This window comes from Aptenodytes patagonicus, chromosome 1 (assembly GCF_965638725.1).
Source record: "Aptenodytes patagonicus chromosome 1, bAptPat1.pri.cur, whole genome shotgun sequence".
Taxonomy (NCBI): domain Eukaryota; kingdom Metazoa; phylum Chordata; class Aves; order Sphenisciformes; family Spheniscidae; genus Aptenodytes; species Aptenodytes patagonicus.
Window position 1 is genome coordinate 138196411 of NC_134949.1, and position 17300 is coordinate 138213710.

A 17300-nucleotide genomic window follows, 5' to 3' on the forward strand; every position below is an offset into this window, starting at 1 on the left:
CTGTGGATTTTCTGAAAACCATGTCCTTAAAATATTTATAGACATAACAAAATACTGTTATCAGAGAGATAAAAGAGACATTCAATCCCTATGAAAAATTCAAGTGTCATAACTGACAATGTTTTTATTTAATTAGAAGAAAAAAAAAGTGAACTAGACTACGCATTCTGTTTGTCTCTTTGTCACTTTAAGACAGATACTAGACTAATTGTGTTAGCAGGTTCAACTGCATTATATGTGTCACATTTGAAATAAAATGGCAATAATTTTTTTTCAAGAAATAAAAACCAAGCCAGGTAACAGATGAGGCAGGAATGAGGAAGGAACATGGGACTCAGCTTACGGCTTCACAAAAGGCTTGTGACATCATCTAAATGATGAAGTGGAAAGTCACTCTTTTGCCCTGGAAGGTTTTTCATATCTCTGAAGAGTAAGAATTTATCATAGAATCGCAACTTCTCCTCCCCACTAGGCAATTTAATTTGCCATATACCTCACTCTTGGATAACCCCCAGGAAAGTCTTGTCAGTATCAGGTCATGCATCTTCCTAATTGGTTAGAAGAGTTACTGATAAGAAAGTCTAAGAAAAACTCAGCTACAGGAAACTCAGGTACAAGAAACGACATGCTGCCCTTACAACCTTTCCAAGAATGTTAACTAAAAGAAAAGCAAGAAGTAATTTCAAAATACATTGACTGGACATATGATAGCCTGTGTCTAAGAATACGGAAGCTTTAAAAATACTGATTCCTCTTAAATACATTCCTAGAACTCTGGGTAGCTACCTCCATATTATTTATAGGCTGTAATTCTCTCAGAATTTTAGGAAAGCAACATCTGTGTACGTTATGGAATTATACTGAATCATCTGAGGTCGTGTGAGGGTAGGGTGATGAATCTGCAAGGAGGATCTGCTCCTTTTCTGGCTCAGCAAGCCCAGAGACCTGGGAGAGATGGAAATGCCTGTTCCAGGTGGAAGGTCAGAGTAGCAGATATATTTACAAGGAACAGCATGGTCACTGCAGAATCAGGCAGAATGGCCACACTAAAATGCAATCCTGAAATTTGCTCTAACACTATCAAATCAAATATATCTAAAACAGGTTGGGGGATGAAGGGATTGAAAGCAGCCCTGCCGAGAAGGACTGGGGGGTACTGGTGGATGAAAAGCTGGACATGAGCCAGCAATGGATGCTCGCAGCCCAGAAGGCCAATCGTACCCTGGGCTTCATCAAAAGAAGCATGGCCAGCAGGTCGAGGGAGGTGGTGCTGCCCCTCTGCTCCGCTCTGGGGAGACCCCACCTGGAGTACTGCGTCCAGCTCTGGAGCCCTCAGCATAAGAAAGACACGGACCTGTTGGAGCGGGTCCAGAGGAGGGCCGTGAAAATGATCAGGGGGATGGAACACCTCTCCTCTGAAGAAAGGCTGAGAGAGTTGGGGTTGTTCAGCCTAGAGAAGAGAAGGCTTTGGGGAGACCTTATTGCAGCCTCTCAGTACTGAAAGGGGGCTTATAAGAAAGATGGCGGCAAACTTTTTAGCAAGGCCTGTTGCGACAGGACAAGGGGGAATGGCTTTAAACTAAAGGGGGGTAGATTTAGACTAGATAGAAGGAAGATGTTTTTTACGCTGAGGGTGGTGAAACACTGGGACAGGTTGCCCAGAGAGGTGGTGGATGCCCCATCCCTGGAAACATTCAAGGTCAGGTTGGACGGGGCTCTGAGCAACCTGATCTAGTTGAAGATGTCCCTGCCCACAGCAGGAGGGTTGGACTCGATGACCTTTAGAGGTCCCTTCCAACCCAAACTATTCTATGATTCTATGATTCTATGAAAAAACAAAACACTATGGCAGAATAAAACAGTGCTCTTTGTTGAAGTTGAAAGTTTCTTGCTTGTAGCTCAGCCTCCCTTGTTGTATCATGGTTATTAGGCAAGGGGACAGATACGAACTCTTGTCCTAGTTATAGATTCAGGGTTTCAGATAATTTTTGCTCTTCTGAAATAGGATGAGACTGTTACAGACAATAGATTATCCCATATTTGAGAAAATAGGGTACCGAACCTTCTTTTCTAAAGGCTACTGTCTGTTTTGCAGACAAGACACTGATTCAGATCATTGTGGATCTGATTCAGCATGTCTACCCTTAATAACCAGTTCACCTGCAAAATGTTAAGTCTTATCAGCCTAATCCCACAGGGCAGGCTGATAAACGGGTAGGAACAGAATGGTCAGTTACTTTACAAATATTTTTTACATTGAATTGTACCTGAAATGATCTTTTTTACCTTGGAACATAAGGTTCTGTTGGAGGAGGGGGTATGTAGAGATCCTGAAGGGCAGAGCTGTCTCTTTTTGTAGGTGTGCTGATAGTACTGGATGGCGTAGCAACACTGCTTGTAGGACTTCTAGGAATAAGAGGCTGGTTCAAAAGAGAGAGAGAAATAATCAAGATTATCCTTATATATTATACATTTTTATTTGAAAAAGCTATAAACATTCTATAGTTCAGAAAGTTAAAGAAATAGTTAACAGTTGTAATGTTTTGTGTGCTTTTAAACTGACTGGAAAAACACTCATGCTAAGGATCTAGGAATGGACATGTATTGTGCTTATAAAATTGACTCCTCTGATTACATCTTTTTCCCTTTTGCACAGCACAACTATTGCCAATGCCCATAAAAATAGTAATCAGTACAGCCACTGGTGAAATCTTAATGAGTAAATAACGTACAGAATCCAGTGAATTCCTTAACTAAACTAACACTGTAAAGAAAAAGTCTAGTGTTTACAGTAAAAGGTGCATAAGTAGGCATTAAATTGAATGTCATCTCCCTCCATCTGCTCTACAGCTTAAGAATTAACTGTAAAAGCTTCAGTTTATGTCTGCAGATGCTGTAAAATCAGGTACTGCGTCCTCAGAGCACACACACTATGAGACAGAATAAACTGGAGATTATTATTATTATTCTTCACTCCCCTGGGCACGCTCCTCACAAAGTAACATTTACTGACAGGTAAATAAATTGTACACTCCTTGCAGAATAATCATGCATTCTAGCTATCATTCCAGTCCAAACAGGATCCTTCCTCTTAATCACATCTCTCTCTCTCTCTTGTGAATTAGGCACCCCTTTTTCTTCCTCAACTTAACTATCTTGGCTAGCTAAAAAATGACCAACCATTTGAAGAGTTTATTAAATCACTGTGGGGCTGGAAATTACAGCAAGGTTTTCTAACAGTCTCTATACAGATGCAGAAAAATGAAATGAGAAGAAAACTTTGATGGCTTTAGTCTACTTAATAACGTGTCTGCCTAATAACAAAAGCCTTATGTTGCTTGGCTTGTGTGATAGCTGAACTCAAGCAGAAGAAAAAGAAAAATGGCAAATCAGCAAGTACAACAGTATCTTCATATACCCTAAAATTAAACAAATGCTGAGTTTTGCTTTGAAAGAGTTCTTTCCCCTCCATCTTTTTGGAAGTGAACTCCTTGAAGAAAGAAGTGGTGGGATTAAAGAGAGTTCACCGTACCTATGATTTCTGACCTAAATAACTACTGGAGGACACAAACATTCCAATATTGTATTGATGGCAGAGAGGCTCTAAATACTGACTGACTGGGTGCGTAGAAAGATCCTTCTGCCAGCACTATTAAGAATACTTTATGACAGACCAACAGGGCATTCCTGTGCAGAATAATCAGTTCTCATTTTCTAGATATTAACCTTGACACTGTAGCATTATGCCTATGCTGCAGAAAACCCCAAGAGTTCAACAGCAGGAACTTTTTCAAAATGTTGCCCTTTCATAAGCTAGCAATGAGCCATTCGAATTTATGCTTATCAAGCAAAGCCCCCATCATTGCGTTACTTTTTTCCAGTCTGTATGTAAGAATAATGCATGCCACCTAGGAAACCTCATCCTTTAGCCAGTTACTGCCTTGTTTTAGGAACAGAGCTGTGTTAGATGTTATTTATCTCAAACATAATAAAATGTATGCTTAAATTTTTTTTGTTAAAACTTTGCAAGTCCACCTTTAGAGCAACAGCTAAAAACTGACACAAGTTTTCTCTTTTTGAATGTTAGAAAACCATCTCCTGTAAACAGTGATACTGCTAAATTCTTTCCTTGCTCATTAGAGTTAACGTGAGTATTCTGTAGCCAGGCCAATGAAAGACTGCCAGTATTTACAGGAAGAGAGGGAGAAAGACATACACACAAAACCAGACAGGTAAAAGACTTTACAACCACTAAAAACAAGAAGACAGAAGTCTGCAAAAATAAGAATAAAGTTGGTGGCAAAACGGTAAAAAAAACAAAAAACCCCTCTTCCAGAGAAACAAAAATCTTATCTGTTAGATTTTCATCTGTGACACTGTAGCCATAGGTGGTTTTGAACCCCTTACTAATACAACACTGGTTATTTCCTTTCTGATACCTTGCACTTCTATGACAAGTACACTTTGTGGCTTGCTGAGTAGCTTGTAGAATTAATTTTCATTGTAAGCCAAAAGAATTTTGTGACCTAGACCCTGTTTACACTTGTTAAGTCCAGGCTGTTGTTCATGGCTCATACTGGCAGGAGCACCGAGAGGAAGACAAGCTGGGTAGATGGATTTCTCTTCTCCACTTTGAGGAAGAAGACAGCTGTTTACTTTACCTGCATGAATAGGTAGGTAAGAGGAAAGGGGGCCCTAGAGACTATACTGGTGGCAATCAATAGGAGTTTATGGTTTATGTTACATACGGAAAATCACGCTCAAGCATAACAGTGATTTGGACTTACAACGGATTGATGAGCCTCTGGTGGTCCTGACCGGCTGCTGGAAGACTAGAGGACACAGGTAAAGAATTTCCCTTGTGTTACAGCCTGGAATACCTGGGCTTAACTATTTAAATACTAATGATACGGACTTAATTTCTGAAAAAACAATTCTGCTGAAGCCTGAGGATTCTCTATTGGATAACTTCACACTTCACCAGTCCCTGCTAATACACAGCCCAGACACACAGGTCGGTTTGTCCTCCAGAACAGTTTGCTGGAAGATGCTGGAAATCAGTTGGGGTTTCTGCATCTTTGACAAATGCATATTTTCGTTCATCTTTTGGCTCGGCAAGGTGGTTAAAACAGTGAGTGCAATAGGAAGAAATGGTATTCAGTCTACCACAGAAAAACACAAGTTATCCAGCTACCTGAAGGTAAAAGGTTTCCCTCAAACTGTTCCCATGTCAGATATTTTCAGAGGTGAAATCACAGTGTAATTGGTGAGAATCTGAATGACTGTGGTATCTCACAGGATGGCAATGTAGCTACACCTTCCCCGGGCTCCCGGAGCTCCCAGGGGGATAGAAACTGTAATACAATCTAGTACAAGTGGAAGCACAGTCCTGTAGGATTGTCTCAAAACATACTAGGATGTCTCATATCTTTTCCATATTTGGGTGATATTGCCAAAGTCAAGTCTCCAGCTTATTTCCACAAAAACAGAAAAGCTGTGTAACTAGGAAAAAAGGGGAAATCCAAATTTAAAAATAGGTCACCACTTTTTTCTTTTTTAAATATATTTATCACCGCTTAACCGGTAAATCAGTAGCTCAGTAAGAACTGCTACACGGTAAAAAGCATTCAAATGGTCTCTCCTGGTAGTAGCTCAACACACTGAGAGCGTTGCTGTAACTTCTGCTGTAGGAGTTCAGCTTTCATTTTATAAAGAATTAAAAGTCTTCGGGCCCTCCTGGTTGAAAAGAGAGCCTTCAGAACATGGCCTGCAGGTATGGTGCATCTACACGGCATTTTGCATTGCAATTTAGAGAGACCTCAACCGTTCAGTTCAAGTCAATCTGTGCACCTGGCAAGTAAATCGGCTCATGTAGCTCTCCAGTTCAATGGCAGCCATTCAGTGGACCATATGCAGGCACACTGAACAGAAAAACACAAGGAACTCCATTCAAGTATTTCTGAATTGGGTGCCTTGGAGATCAGTGTTATTATCACTGAGCTAATTCTCTTCCAAGGACTAGAGCTTTTTTCTGCTGCAGTCCCTTTTGGTAGGCTGGCCAGGGCAAGTGGGATTGCTGAAACAGCAATAAAACTACAAAGTTTTCAGGTCCAAAAATACTTGACCCATGGGAATAGCCTGACAGAGAAAGTTTAGAAGTTACATATTAAAACTGGAATAGCCTAAAAAATGTCCCACAAAAGACCCTGCATCAGTCTTAACCCACAATGACAGACACAAAATCCATATTTAAATATATTTTGGAGTACCGTTTCTCAAACATTTTGGATGCACCATCCTCCTTCAGGATCATTAGTCTTTATGGACCCTTTCCCAAATTGTCAGTTGGCCAGGGAACAGATAACCAACTGTCTTTACTTACAGCAGCTCAGTTTCACTAACACAGGGAAATAAGAAGTCCCTGTAAGTACTGACAGACAGCACATAGACACTTAACTCCCCTCTCCTCCAGAAGCTGCCCTGTCCCCAGTTAGCTCTGTCCTGTAGTCCCTACCTCCCTCTTGCTGCCAAGATCTATTGCTGCTTTTCCCACCCCCAACCCTGAAGGAACTGAGAGGGTGCCCCCAGTAGGTCAGCATATTATTTTTGCTTTGCTCTCTAAACAATTAGTGTAATTAATATTTGATATATACTATCTAAAATTCTTTTTAATGTTTTTTAAAACTCTTTGAACCTTTCATTAACTCCCTTGGAAGCTGCAATATATAGTTTGAGAAACATTTCTCCAGAAAAAGACACACAATTTTTACACATATAAGCAAAACCATTACAAAATTTTAAGTGGTAATATCTTTATACAGTATTTGCATCAGTAAACAGATTTTACTGCTAATATATTTTTCATATTGGATCAAGGTTATGACAATTTATTGACCAGAATGTTTCCAATAAAATAAACTTTTTATAAGACCAACCATGACATGAAGTAATTCATGTCAGAGTAATTCATACTCTGTAGGAAAACCCAGTCAGAATCCATTTTAACAGTGCTGCAAAGAATGCCCAGTTCCCACGTAGTTAAAAGACAACTAAGCAACTGAAGAGCAAACAAGTTAGTATTTTATTCAAATTTAATGATTAAAAAGTGTAAGTTCATTAATTCTAATAATAAATGATGAAAACAGAATATAGCATTGTCTCTAGATGAATGAAGGAGGCAATATAATCAAGTGAGGAAAAATACTAAATAAAAATAATAAAAGTATCATTTTCTCTCAAACCAAGGACTCTGTTGTTATTGTTGCTGTTGCTTCTTACGAGGCTGAAAAGCTGAATATATCATAGCGGAGACATGATGCATATCATAGTGGAGATATGATGCATATCTAATCCAAAATAAAGTCTGTTTAAAAAACTACAGATACTGAGCTGTTGGCGATTTTATAACGGTACAATTTAATCACATACAAAACAGTACAGTGAACGATTTTAAATATACAAAAGGTGACATTTAAACAAGCTTGGTGAAGAGTATGAGAGGGTGTTTAAGAGGGGTCATAAGGTTTTTCTCCCAGGTCAACACACAAGATGTGGCTGGCAGCTGGACCTGCCCCCAACCTCACTGACATCAGTAAGAGCCTTTTCACTGATACCGGCAGCGCGTAGTCCAAATTGGCTGAAGCATGGCAACATGTTGCTCTACCACTCCTTTGCTGTATTATAAAGAAACTGGATGAAGAGTCTTCCACACTGTAATCAAAGTCCAGTTTCTTTTGACTAATTAACAAAGCACTTTCCAGAAGGCAAAGGAGGACTTTGCAGCTAGCTTCTTGCTAGCGTGATGATAGCGACTTACAGAAGATTTCATATGCGCCGAGAGTCTTCTCTATCGAACCTTCCACCCTTGTTCAAACAATGCTTCAGGAAGCCTCCCTTTGAAACCTCCCCAAAATAACACAAAGTGGAAAGGAGAAATAAAGCAGACAATCTAGAGTAGAGGATGTTTATTTAAGTTAGGTTTTGAACCAGACAAAAATTTGGAGAGTTCAAAGATAATTAAGTCACCTCTATGTCAAGTAAGAAAAACAAAAAAATTAAAGGTTAAACTTATTTGGTTTGTTCACCACATTCAGTAGCAGTCAGAAATACAAATATTGTAATCTGAAATGTCATTCTAGGCTTTCACACAACGGATCAGAGTATTAGAAAAAGTAACTGAAAGGCAAATTTAGTAAGATTTGTCTTGCAGGCATAACATCTTAATATTTATGGTACAATACCATATTAATGAATACCTTCAATTGCAAAGGCAACCACAAAATTCCCCAAGGCCACAGCTGCCTAATTCAAATGTTATAAAAGCAATAACGAAAAACACAGGCTGAAAAATCCCTTGACTTCATAAATTCTGACATGACTGCAGAATGTGTCAAGAGAGAACTTTGATTATCTGCAAGAAGTTAGATAATGATGGATATTAAAACAGACAATCATCAAGTGACTGAAAACAAAAAAACCCACCAAACAACCAGCACTTCCTTTAATGAGGACACAAGGGAAAAAAAAGGATGTTTTTCTTTCTGTACTGATCGACCTTACAGCTGGAATTAATGCACTTGTAAATACAAACTCATTATGTAATGGTGCATAGTTTAGCCATAGGATAATTGCATTATTTTACTGTACATCAAGCCGTTCGATATCAGTTTCAGGACTGCTACACAGGATGCATAGTTGTTCTTCTTCTTTCTTTCCCCTAACCTTTCATATTTATTCTAAGGATAAGAATATTTGTGAAAAGAATGAATATACCACGTTTCTGCTAAAAAGGAAAAAAAAAAACCCAAAGAATTAATCAATAATTACGTAGACTGCATTTAACTTGTAATTCATGGCAAGACTGCGATGTAAAGGCAGAGCTGTTCAAAGTAAACCACTGAACATTCTGAGAAGTATCTATGCCAATTAGTAACCAGTTAATATCTGAATGATCTAAAAGCGTTTTCCACACTCAGAGACCACGAACGTTTGGCTGGCATACAGCTAATCTAGATCACTAACAGTGGACAGCAAGCTCTTAAAAATTTCGTTATCAGAATGCATAATTTAATTACCAGGATGCCCTGTCACTCACACACCAAACTGCTTGATACACGGGTAGTACCTGCATACTGCCTGAACTGGAAGACTTGTCTAGCACTTTCCCAACTTACAGGCATACTTAGTATCTCTCCATTAAGTCTAGTTTTTCATGTAGCTGCAAATGGCAAACTTCATGTTTGTACACACAATTATTGACTAAACAAGCAGAATGCAATTTACCAATAATGCCTCAACATTATCCAATTTCAGCTAAAATTAAGTTTTGAAGGTTCTCAATTAAAACATCCCAATGTAAATCTCAATGTAAATGTGTCTCGATTTAATTCACTGAAATATTTACCTTCTACATTTGCTGCAACAGCTGTTAAACATATTCATTTGTAGGGCGCATACAAAAACTCGGTCTCTGCTTTTGTGTCAGTCTCCTTACATTAGGGCAAACTTCCACCTTCCCACCTCACTCACTTCAATTTGATTAGGATGTGACACCACATTTTTCCTCTGTTCAATCCATTTGAAGAACCAAAAAATCCACAGCAGCCAGTTTGCAGATCCTAATTCCCATTTTATCAGAATTTCATCCCCATATCTTATTCCAGAGTCTTTTGAATATTTTGCTTATATTTTGTACTTTAACAGAATTATTACTGAGTCATAATTTCCTTATAGTTTGTGTCTGTGGAATAATACCTATGGTTCAATTAACTCAGCTCTGGGATGACAGCACAGTTATAACATTCTCAATTATTCCATGACATCCTGATATAGGAAAACAAGTTATCATAATTTCCCCTGCTTCCAAAGGTGATGAAAATACTGATTTCCTTATGTTTTTTTCCTCTTGGCTATCACTTTCCCCCTCTCACACTACCTCCCAAGCTCCTATTAAAGAATAGCACCCTTACATGAATCAGGAACATACATAAGAAATTTCACAACAGCCATAGGGCAAATTGCAATTCCAAAACATACAGCTTTTCTGAAGGCTTTTTTCAGAAATTTTTGAAGCACATTATGTTAAATAAACACTGTTTCTTCATATTTTTAATAGCTATAAAATTACACTGCACTCTGACTGCTTTCGCTGCTTGTTATTAATCAAACATACAGTACCGATTTCACACTTAGGCTACATTTAAAATTTAACATCATCTGACTGTAACATCTGTTCACCTCTGATCTGCATAAATTAACAACAGAAATCTCCACATTATGCAGCTTCTGAAGTTTGTCTTCACTTCGCCCTGGAGCTCTTTCGACGCTCAGTCTACTTAAGAAAACTGTTGCTTCTCACACTAAAATCACAAATTACAACAGACATACATATGCACACTTCACACATAAGTGTTGAATGAGGTTCTGGCCTTTTCCTGGTGTCATGCTTGATAAAATCAGAACAATAGCATCATGATACCAGAATTATATCTCTAATGTTTAACAGTATCTCTATTTGTACTCATATTAGCCTTAAAAATATTCGTATTTTCTATGCTCTCAGCAAAAAACCCACACCAAAACCACTACTCCCATTACCCGCCCCTCCCCCCCAAACCTGTAAGATTACAGAAAACCTCTATCTAGGGTCAGTCTCATCTTATCTAATACACATAATCTCCATTGGAGCTAGCTGTCCAGACTCCCTTTATCAACAAATTGAGAGAGAGAGGCATGCGCAGGGGCCAATTCAGCTCATTCTAAGGCAGATCAGTCTAAAATAGGCCAAGATGAATGAACCAGTAACTGTTATGTACGTCCACTGGCCAAAGGGAGTAAAAATGAGAAACCTGAATGATATGTAGATATGCACATAGCAGATACCTAAAGTTAGATCAGTTGAATTACACCCTAGTATCTATAAGGATGCTGAGATGTAAATCAGAGCCAAATAAAACACACTAAAAGATGACTGGATTTTTGCCTCTGGAAGTGAGTGTGGAGTTTCAAACAGGCCCACAACTTAAGCTCATGACTGCATTCACTGTAAAGGGACCACAGGAATCCTCGCTTTCCTACTGGACTTAGTTTAAATGGTGGAAATTGGTTTCTACCCAATTTCTTCCCACCCTTTTGGAGTAGCCTGTCTTGAATTAATTGCTTATTTGCTATTGTCTGCATCAATGGCCCATGTCAGAAACTTCTGTTGTGGGGTATTCAGTGCAATTATTCTAGTGGCAAATGATAAAGTGAAGCAAAAAGAAATATTTATAAGAATGACCCAATTCACCCAAAGAAATACCAAACTCACCCAAAGAGGATTTAGACTGAAAGCATTTGACCCCATTTAGAGCAATGATGTGCATTTTTCATTTGTATTTATGTTCTCACTAAAGCTATGATAACAGTGCAGCCTTCAAGTATAGACATTCATACACTCATATCATGCATACAGATTTGCAATTTTATGTTCAGACGATAATAAGATATTTTTGGTTGAAAGTTTTTTGTCACATGTCTAGTCAGTACTTTATATCTGAAAGACCAAGACATCTCAATCATTTAAAAACTTACTCAGTTTCAAAGACAGTGATGCATTTAACCATAATAAAATAATTTTTATATATATACACACATATTTGAAAGAAGTTCTTCATGGCATTAGTTCTTTTTATGCATCTCAATATTTTAAATGGCAAAGACCACAGCTACTGGCAGTGGCATTTCCATATCTCATTTTCCTTTTGCCCGAACTTTGCAGAAGTCTTTTCTCTCTCAAATGTACTTAATTCTAAATTAGACTTTTTATTGTGATAATAAAAATGTCCCAAATAATGCATTCTTTATGCAAAGAAAATAAATTTCTAAACATTGTTCTATCTGAACTGAATTAAAAAAGGGATTATTTGTCAGTTCCATCTGTTGGTTACATGCTTTCATCAGTCTGGACATAACTTTTATTTCCTAAGAGTAATCCATCACAGTGACATTTTATCCTAAAGTGAAACACGAAAGCTTTAATGAAATCATTCCATGGTTTTCAGCACATTGCAAGCTTACTAAAATTAAAGGCCCAGCCAGACATCCCGTGCTACACCTCCTTATGTACAAGAGTTCAATCTCAAGGACAACTCCAACACGAATACGACTTTATTTACATGAGGAAATTTTGATGGTCAAGTGGTTTATTGAATAAAATCACCTTATAAATTTTCCTATAACTCCATGATTGATCAAACTGAGAACTCAAGATCTTTTCCTCCCCTCTTTCTTTGAGGTTATACTGCACTGAGAGCTTAACAAGAAGTCAGACTAAAATTTATCAGTTTCTGAAGTATGCTTGTTTCCCCTTGGCTAGAAAAGTTACCTGGGACTACTCTTCTGCATTGTAAAACACTGGGACAATTACTTCTTAACTTTGAAAAGTTCTAATAACAGGTTTAATTTCAATTGAGCCTATGAGAACAAACTGCAGAGAAATCATTTCAGAAACAATTTTTCAAAGTATACAAGAGTAAATCCATATGCTGCTGAGATGAAGCACAATAAAGCATCACTGAGATAATCTATAGTTAAAATGATGGTGTATGACTTATGATTAAGCTTCATTACCTGCAGAGCAAGGGGCTTCCATCTCATATTTTTCAGTAAAGCTGGTGCTGAGGTAAGCATGCTCTGAGGTCGCTTTTTCAAAGTTAAGATAACACCACTCGGATCCTCTCGTAGTGCATTCACCAAATTTTTCAACTGCCACCCCACCTGGTAACCAGTAAAATCATTACAATAAAATTGAGGTACAGTATTCAATATGTAATGTTCCCTTTTTAAATAAGATTAGTAAAATAACATAATAGGAGTGTATATATATATATTAAAGGAGATTAACTCTAGAAATGTCAAAAATAAATTACTGCATAAAAATCACGTCAACTAAAATAATTATTATAATGCATTAAGATGGATATGCATCATTTCAGGTTTTAGAATTAATAACCTACTGTTACTCCACTTTAAATGCACAATTAAATCTCAAAGTGTTTTCAAGATAAGCTCTGGTACATAGACTTTAGAGACTAGAAGGTTAAAAAGCCCTGGCTTGTGCCCCAACAGTTCAATTCAAAACTGAGCGTTTTATACTCCATGGTTACTATTTAAAGTACACTAACCACATGTAGTCATGCTACTTCTACTCCTAGCAGCTTATGCAAGCACAAACCAGTTCAGGAAAATCTTCTACTCTTCACACTGCTATAAAAACAAAATCAGAATCACAAGGCCTTTTTTTTAAATAGTACTTCTTTCATGATGATTTCAGAAACAAATACAGTAAATGAATGACAGAAATGTAGTCTAGCCACTACTTGAGTATTAGCCCGAAGTAAAATTTTCCTAATTGAATTACAGCATTTTGAAATATTCTAAAATTAAGAACTTGACTAACATGGAAAGCAACACGTCTTTATTTATAAACGCAGGATAGAACTTTCTGAATCATTTACTTCGCATTTTCGGAAAAAGTACTTCAAATATTAAAACAGTACAACTCATGACAATGGTTTTCAGTCTAAATAATGCCTGACCGCAAGTATCTATCTTGAAACGCTTTAAGATATTCAATTCCTGCATTTTCAAGTTTGGCACCTAGAATGGCAATACACAGAATCATACATCCCTTGAAAATCTTGGCTTGTAGACTTAGAAAGTGATTATTTCTGTAAACCTGACAGCTTTTCTACCTTTTTCTCTCTCTCCCCCCTAAACAAACAAGTAAATTTTCCTAATATTTAAAGGATCACAGTTACAAATATTTTCCTGCTTTCACAACTTGTACAAGAACAATGTTAAGAAGAAAATTATCCAATTGAGAAATGAAATTCTTACTGAAAAAACATCTAGAACTCCGAAGTGATAAGGTAACATCATTGTAAAAAGGTTACTTTATATCATGTCAATATATTTGAAAAAAATCAAACAGGCAATGTGAACAAAGAGAATGCAGATGTTCCTTATCATTGGTATAGTGCAATATGACACAAATATATATTTGTTACCTATGTTTAAGCAAGGCAATCACACGTAGGTTGTTGCTACTTATTTTTTACCTTATTCCCTATTACACCGAAACTCACTTTGTTTGCTTAGTATCACTTATTTTAAGAGCTGATGCTCCTGTATGAGCATGCCACTTAAGCCAACACTAATGCTTACCAACAACCCTGAATCACAGACGTGGTTCAAACCTCACCACTCGTCCTCAGCTACTGTGAACCTACCTGTCCTCTTTTCACCACAGCAAAGTTCATTACATCCAGGATGCACTTCTACAGTAATATTATTGTAAACAAAGAAACAGGGTGTTGACAACATGCATCTTCATGGAATATTTTCCAGCTTCCACAGAAGACTTCCAAGCATGCTGGAATTCTTATTTTAGTTCAATGTACTAGGCATATGGCTATTATACTTTGAATAAAATGAAACATGAACGTAATCAACTTCAGCTCAATTCCCACATCCTGTTGAAGTCTCCATTTTGTTTCAACAGTATCTAAACCAAGTCTCTGTAAGTCCAAGTTTTGTGTTTTAATATTACGATTTTATAAAAGAATACCTTGCTATTTACAATACTGTTTTCCTACTTGGAGAGACTTCCACCACTGCTTAGAAACAATACATTCCCCATAGTTCCATAATGTCACCTTGGGCATATGCAAGGTTTCATTTGTTACCCAAAAGCAGGAATTAAAGGTCTACAGTTCATGTAAGGTATCTCTGTATGTAAGCTACTGTACACTTTAATTCCCTAATGTAACAACTGAAGACAGATTTCTGGAGAGGGATCCTTCTGCTGAATAAAGTAGCCTTTACAGGGAGCCTTGAGGAGAACATGGTGTGATCCTAGTTACGGAGTCAGGATGTAAAATTCTTGCCATTTAAGTTGGTAGGATGCTGCATGCAAAAGCTGTGCTTTAATGCCATCTGTTTCTCATTGAAATAGCCAGAGGAATATAAATAAAATTGGGGTTTTTTGGTTATGCTAGCAGTTTTAAAATTATTTTAAACGCACTTTCATACTTCGCAGAGAAAAACTGTATCATGTATTTCAACTACGTCTTACACTGCAATAAATGGGAGATTATCTAGTCTCTTTATGAGAGTTAGGGGGATTAAAGAAAAAAATCACTTCAAAGCACTAAATCTGATGTATTTAATTTAGAAGCTCATGAATATAAACAATTTAACTTAATTTTTCACAGGAAAATTCTGAGTTTACTACAAATTTCAAATTAAGTTCATCCTTTGCTTTTACTTAGTTTGACAGCAATTTTCTGGCTGTTCAGACAGTCTTTGGTTGCTTCTCATCTTTTGAACAGAAATCACTAAATTGGCCTAAGAGGAACAAGTCACATAAGAGGCTGTCAACAATAAATTGAAGGAAATTGATGTCCACGTAGGATGTATGCTTTTCAGTTCCCACATAGTTTAGATCCCATCAGATCCCATCAGAATTCATATTGGCACAGACTAAACAGAAGTAATCTTATTTGAGGAGGTCAGGTTGGAAAGAGGAAAAGGAAGTGAATATATCTGGAACTGAAAACTGTTTTCCAGAAATCCACTTTAGTGACATGTAATCTACACTTTCTTTTAAGTGTGATTTGAATTTATTCTCTCTAATGTCTCCTTGGGATCCTCATTACCACCACAGCTACCAATTCTCAACTCCTAATCATCAAGTTTTTGGACAGAGCTTTCAAATCCCTACCATATCCTTTATTCTGCCCATGTAGTGCAAAAATGGACAGTAATAAGAAAGTTTCATTACTGGTTTGAAAATTTAATAGGTAAGTAAAAGGACTATATTAGCAGACAACTTTACTTACATTAAAACAACCCGAGCGATTAATTTTTAAATCAGTGCACTATACTGACCAGGTACCCATTTTTAAGGACCAAGCAAGTTACTGTTGCTTGCTTTAAAATAAACTTACATTGTTAAACCAAGTGTCATCAACAAGCTGTAGTCAGGAGAGGTCTCTTTAGTGGCAACCTAAGCCCAGTGTTGGGTTTTGCTGTGCAGCGCCTGAATCACTCCTGGCTGCCAGTCCAGCTCATGGCCGAGCACAGGGAGGGCCGAGGGCAGACGAGGGCAGCCCCCGGGTCAGGCGCCATGCACAGGCACAATGCAGCCAGTCCCTGGGTAATACTGGGAGCCCCGGGGTGAGGGGGAAGTGTGCCCACTGCATGGGTGCAGGCCTGGGCACCAGAGGGAACATAGGGCACCTTATGGAAAGGTGGAGCGTGGAGTAGGACAGGCCACAGGGTTTTTTTTGGTGAGGAAGGAGGAGGACTATGGGCTCAAGGAGTAGCAAGGGAAGGTGAGCATGGCATGCAAAGATAGGGGAACTAGGGGAGGAGGAAGAAGAGAGGAGAGGAGAGGAGAGGAGAGGAGAGGAGAGGAGAGGAGAGGAGAGGAGAGGAGAGGAGAGGAGAGGAGAGGAGAGGAGAGGAGAGGAGAGGAGAGGAGAGGAGAGGAGAGGAGAGGAGAGGAGAGGAGAGGAGAGGAGAGGAGAGGAGAGGAGAGGAGAGGAGAGGAGAGGAGAGAGGAGAGGGAGCACCACAGGGGTGGCCCGAGGGGTTGTGGTGAGTGGTTTCTGCCAAGGAGTTTACAGCACCTTTGCTGGAGGAGTCTACTGCCAAGGTAAAGGAGGGATAGACAGGGTAGCCCACGTCCAAGCCACCTAAGGACCAATACCCCAAGGCCGAATGAACAGCGCTGCTGGGGGATGGCGCAAGAAGGGTCATCACCCTCCCAAAGGGGAGGGCAATGCTCTGTGCCAGAAGCGAGCCTGCAGGCAGGGTGCCTGTAACATCAGCATCAGGCCACCTCCAAATTTCTCATCTCATCCCGCCATTACATGCCCAGAGGTTGTGGCCAGGCTGGGAAGCCTCTCCAGCGTGCTCCAGAGACACTTGGGGCCACCCAGGTTGCTTCAGCAGGACAAGACAGGCACACGGGAGCCCTGCGCAGATGCACACAGCTCTGACATATCCTCCTCATCTCCCCTGCCTCTCCCCCTTGCCTCCCGCTGGCTTATCCACCACCTGGAATACCCCAGCACCCATTACCCGAAATAGCAGAAAGCTTTAGCAGGGGGTGCTGTTAGAGGTCTGCTCCCCTAGGCACCACCTGGGAAAAGAAGATGCCCCCAAGCAAGATGAGACATATTTTAAAAGACCCCAATGTTTCTTTGGCTTGCAGCAAGCACATCTGGATGACAATACTACAATGGCCTGAAATG

The 17300-nt window shown here is 38.8% G+C and overlaps 1 protein-coding gene across 7 annotated transcripts in view; it reads right to left on the minus strand.

Annotated features, from left to right (window-relative positions):
- The window catches only part of CNKSR2 (connector enhancer of kinase suppressor of Ras 2), a 235770-nt gene that overhangs the window by 92948 nt on the left and 125522 nt on the right, over positions 1–17300 (minus strand). For 4 of the 7 annotated variants that reach the window (XM_076356481.1, XM_076356466.1, XM_076356473.1 and 1 more), the window contains one exon: positions 2287–2420. In XM_076356481.1, the coding sequence (XP_076212596.1) occupies positions 2287–2420 (134 nt within the window). Of the gene's footprint in view, positions 1–2286; positions 2421–12609; positions 12757–17300 lie in introns of all 7 variants that reach the window. The other 3 variants (XM_076356455.1, XM_076356446.1, XM_076356489.1) reach the window with 1 other exon arrangement.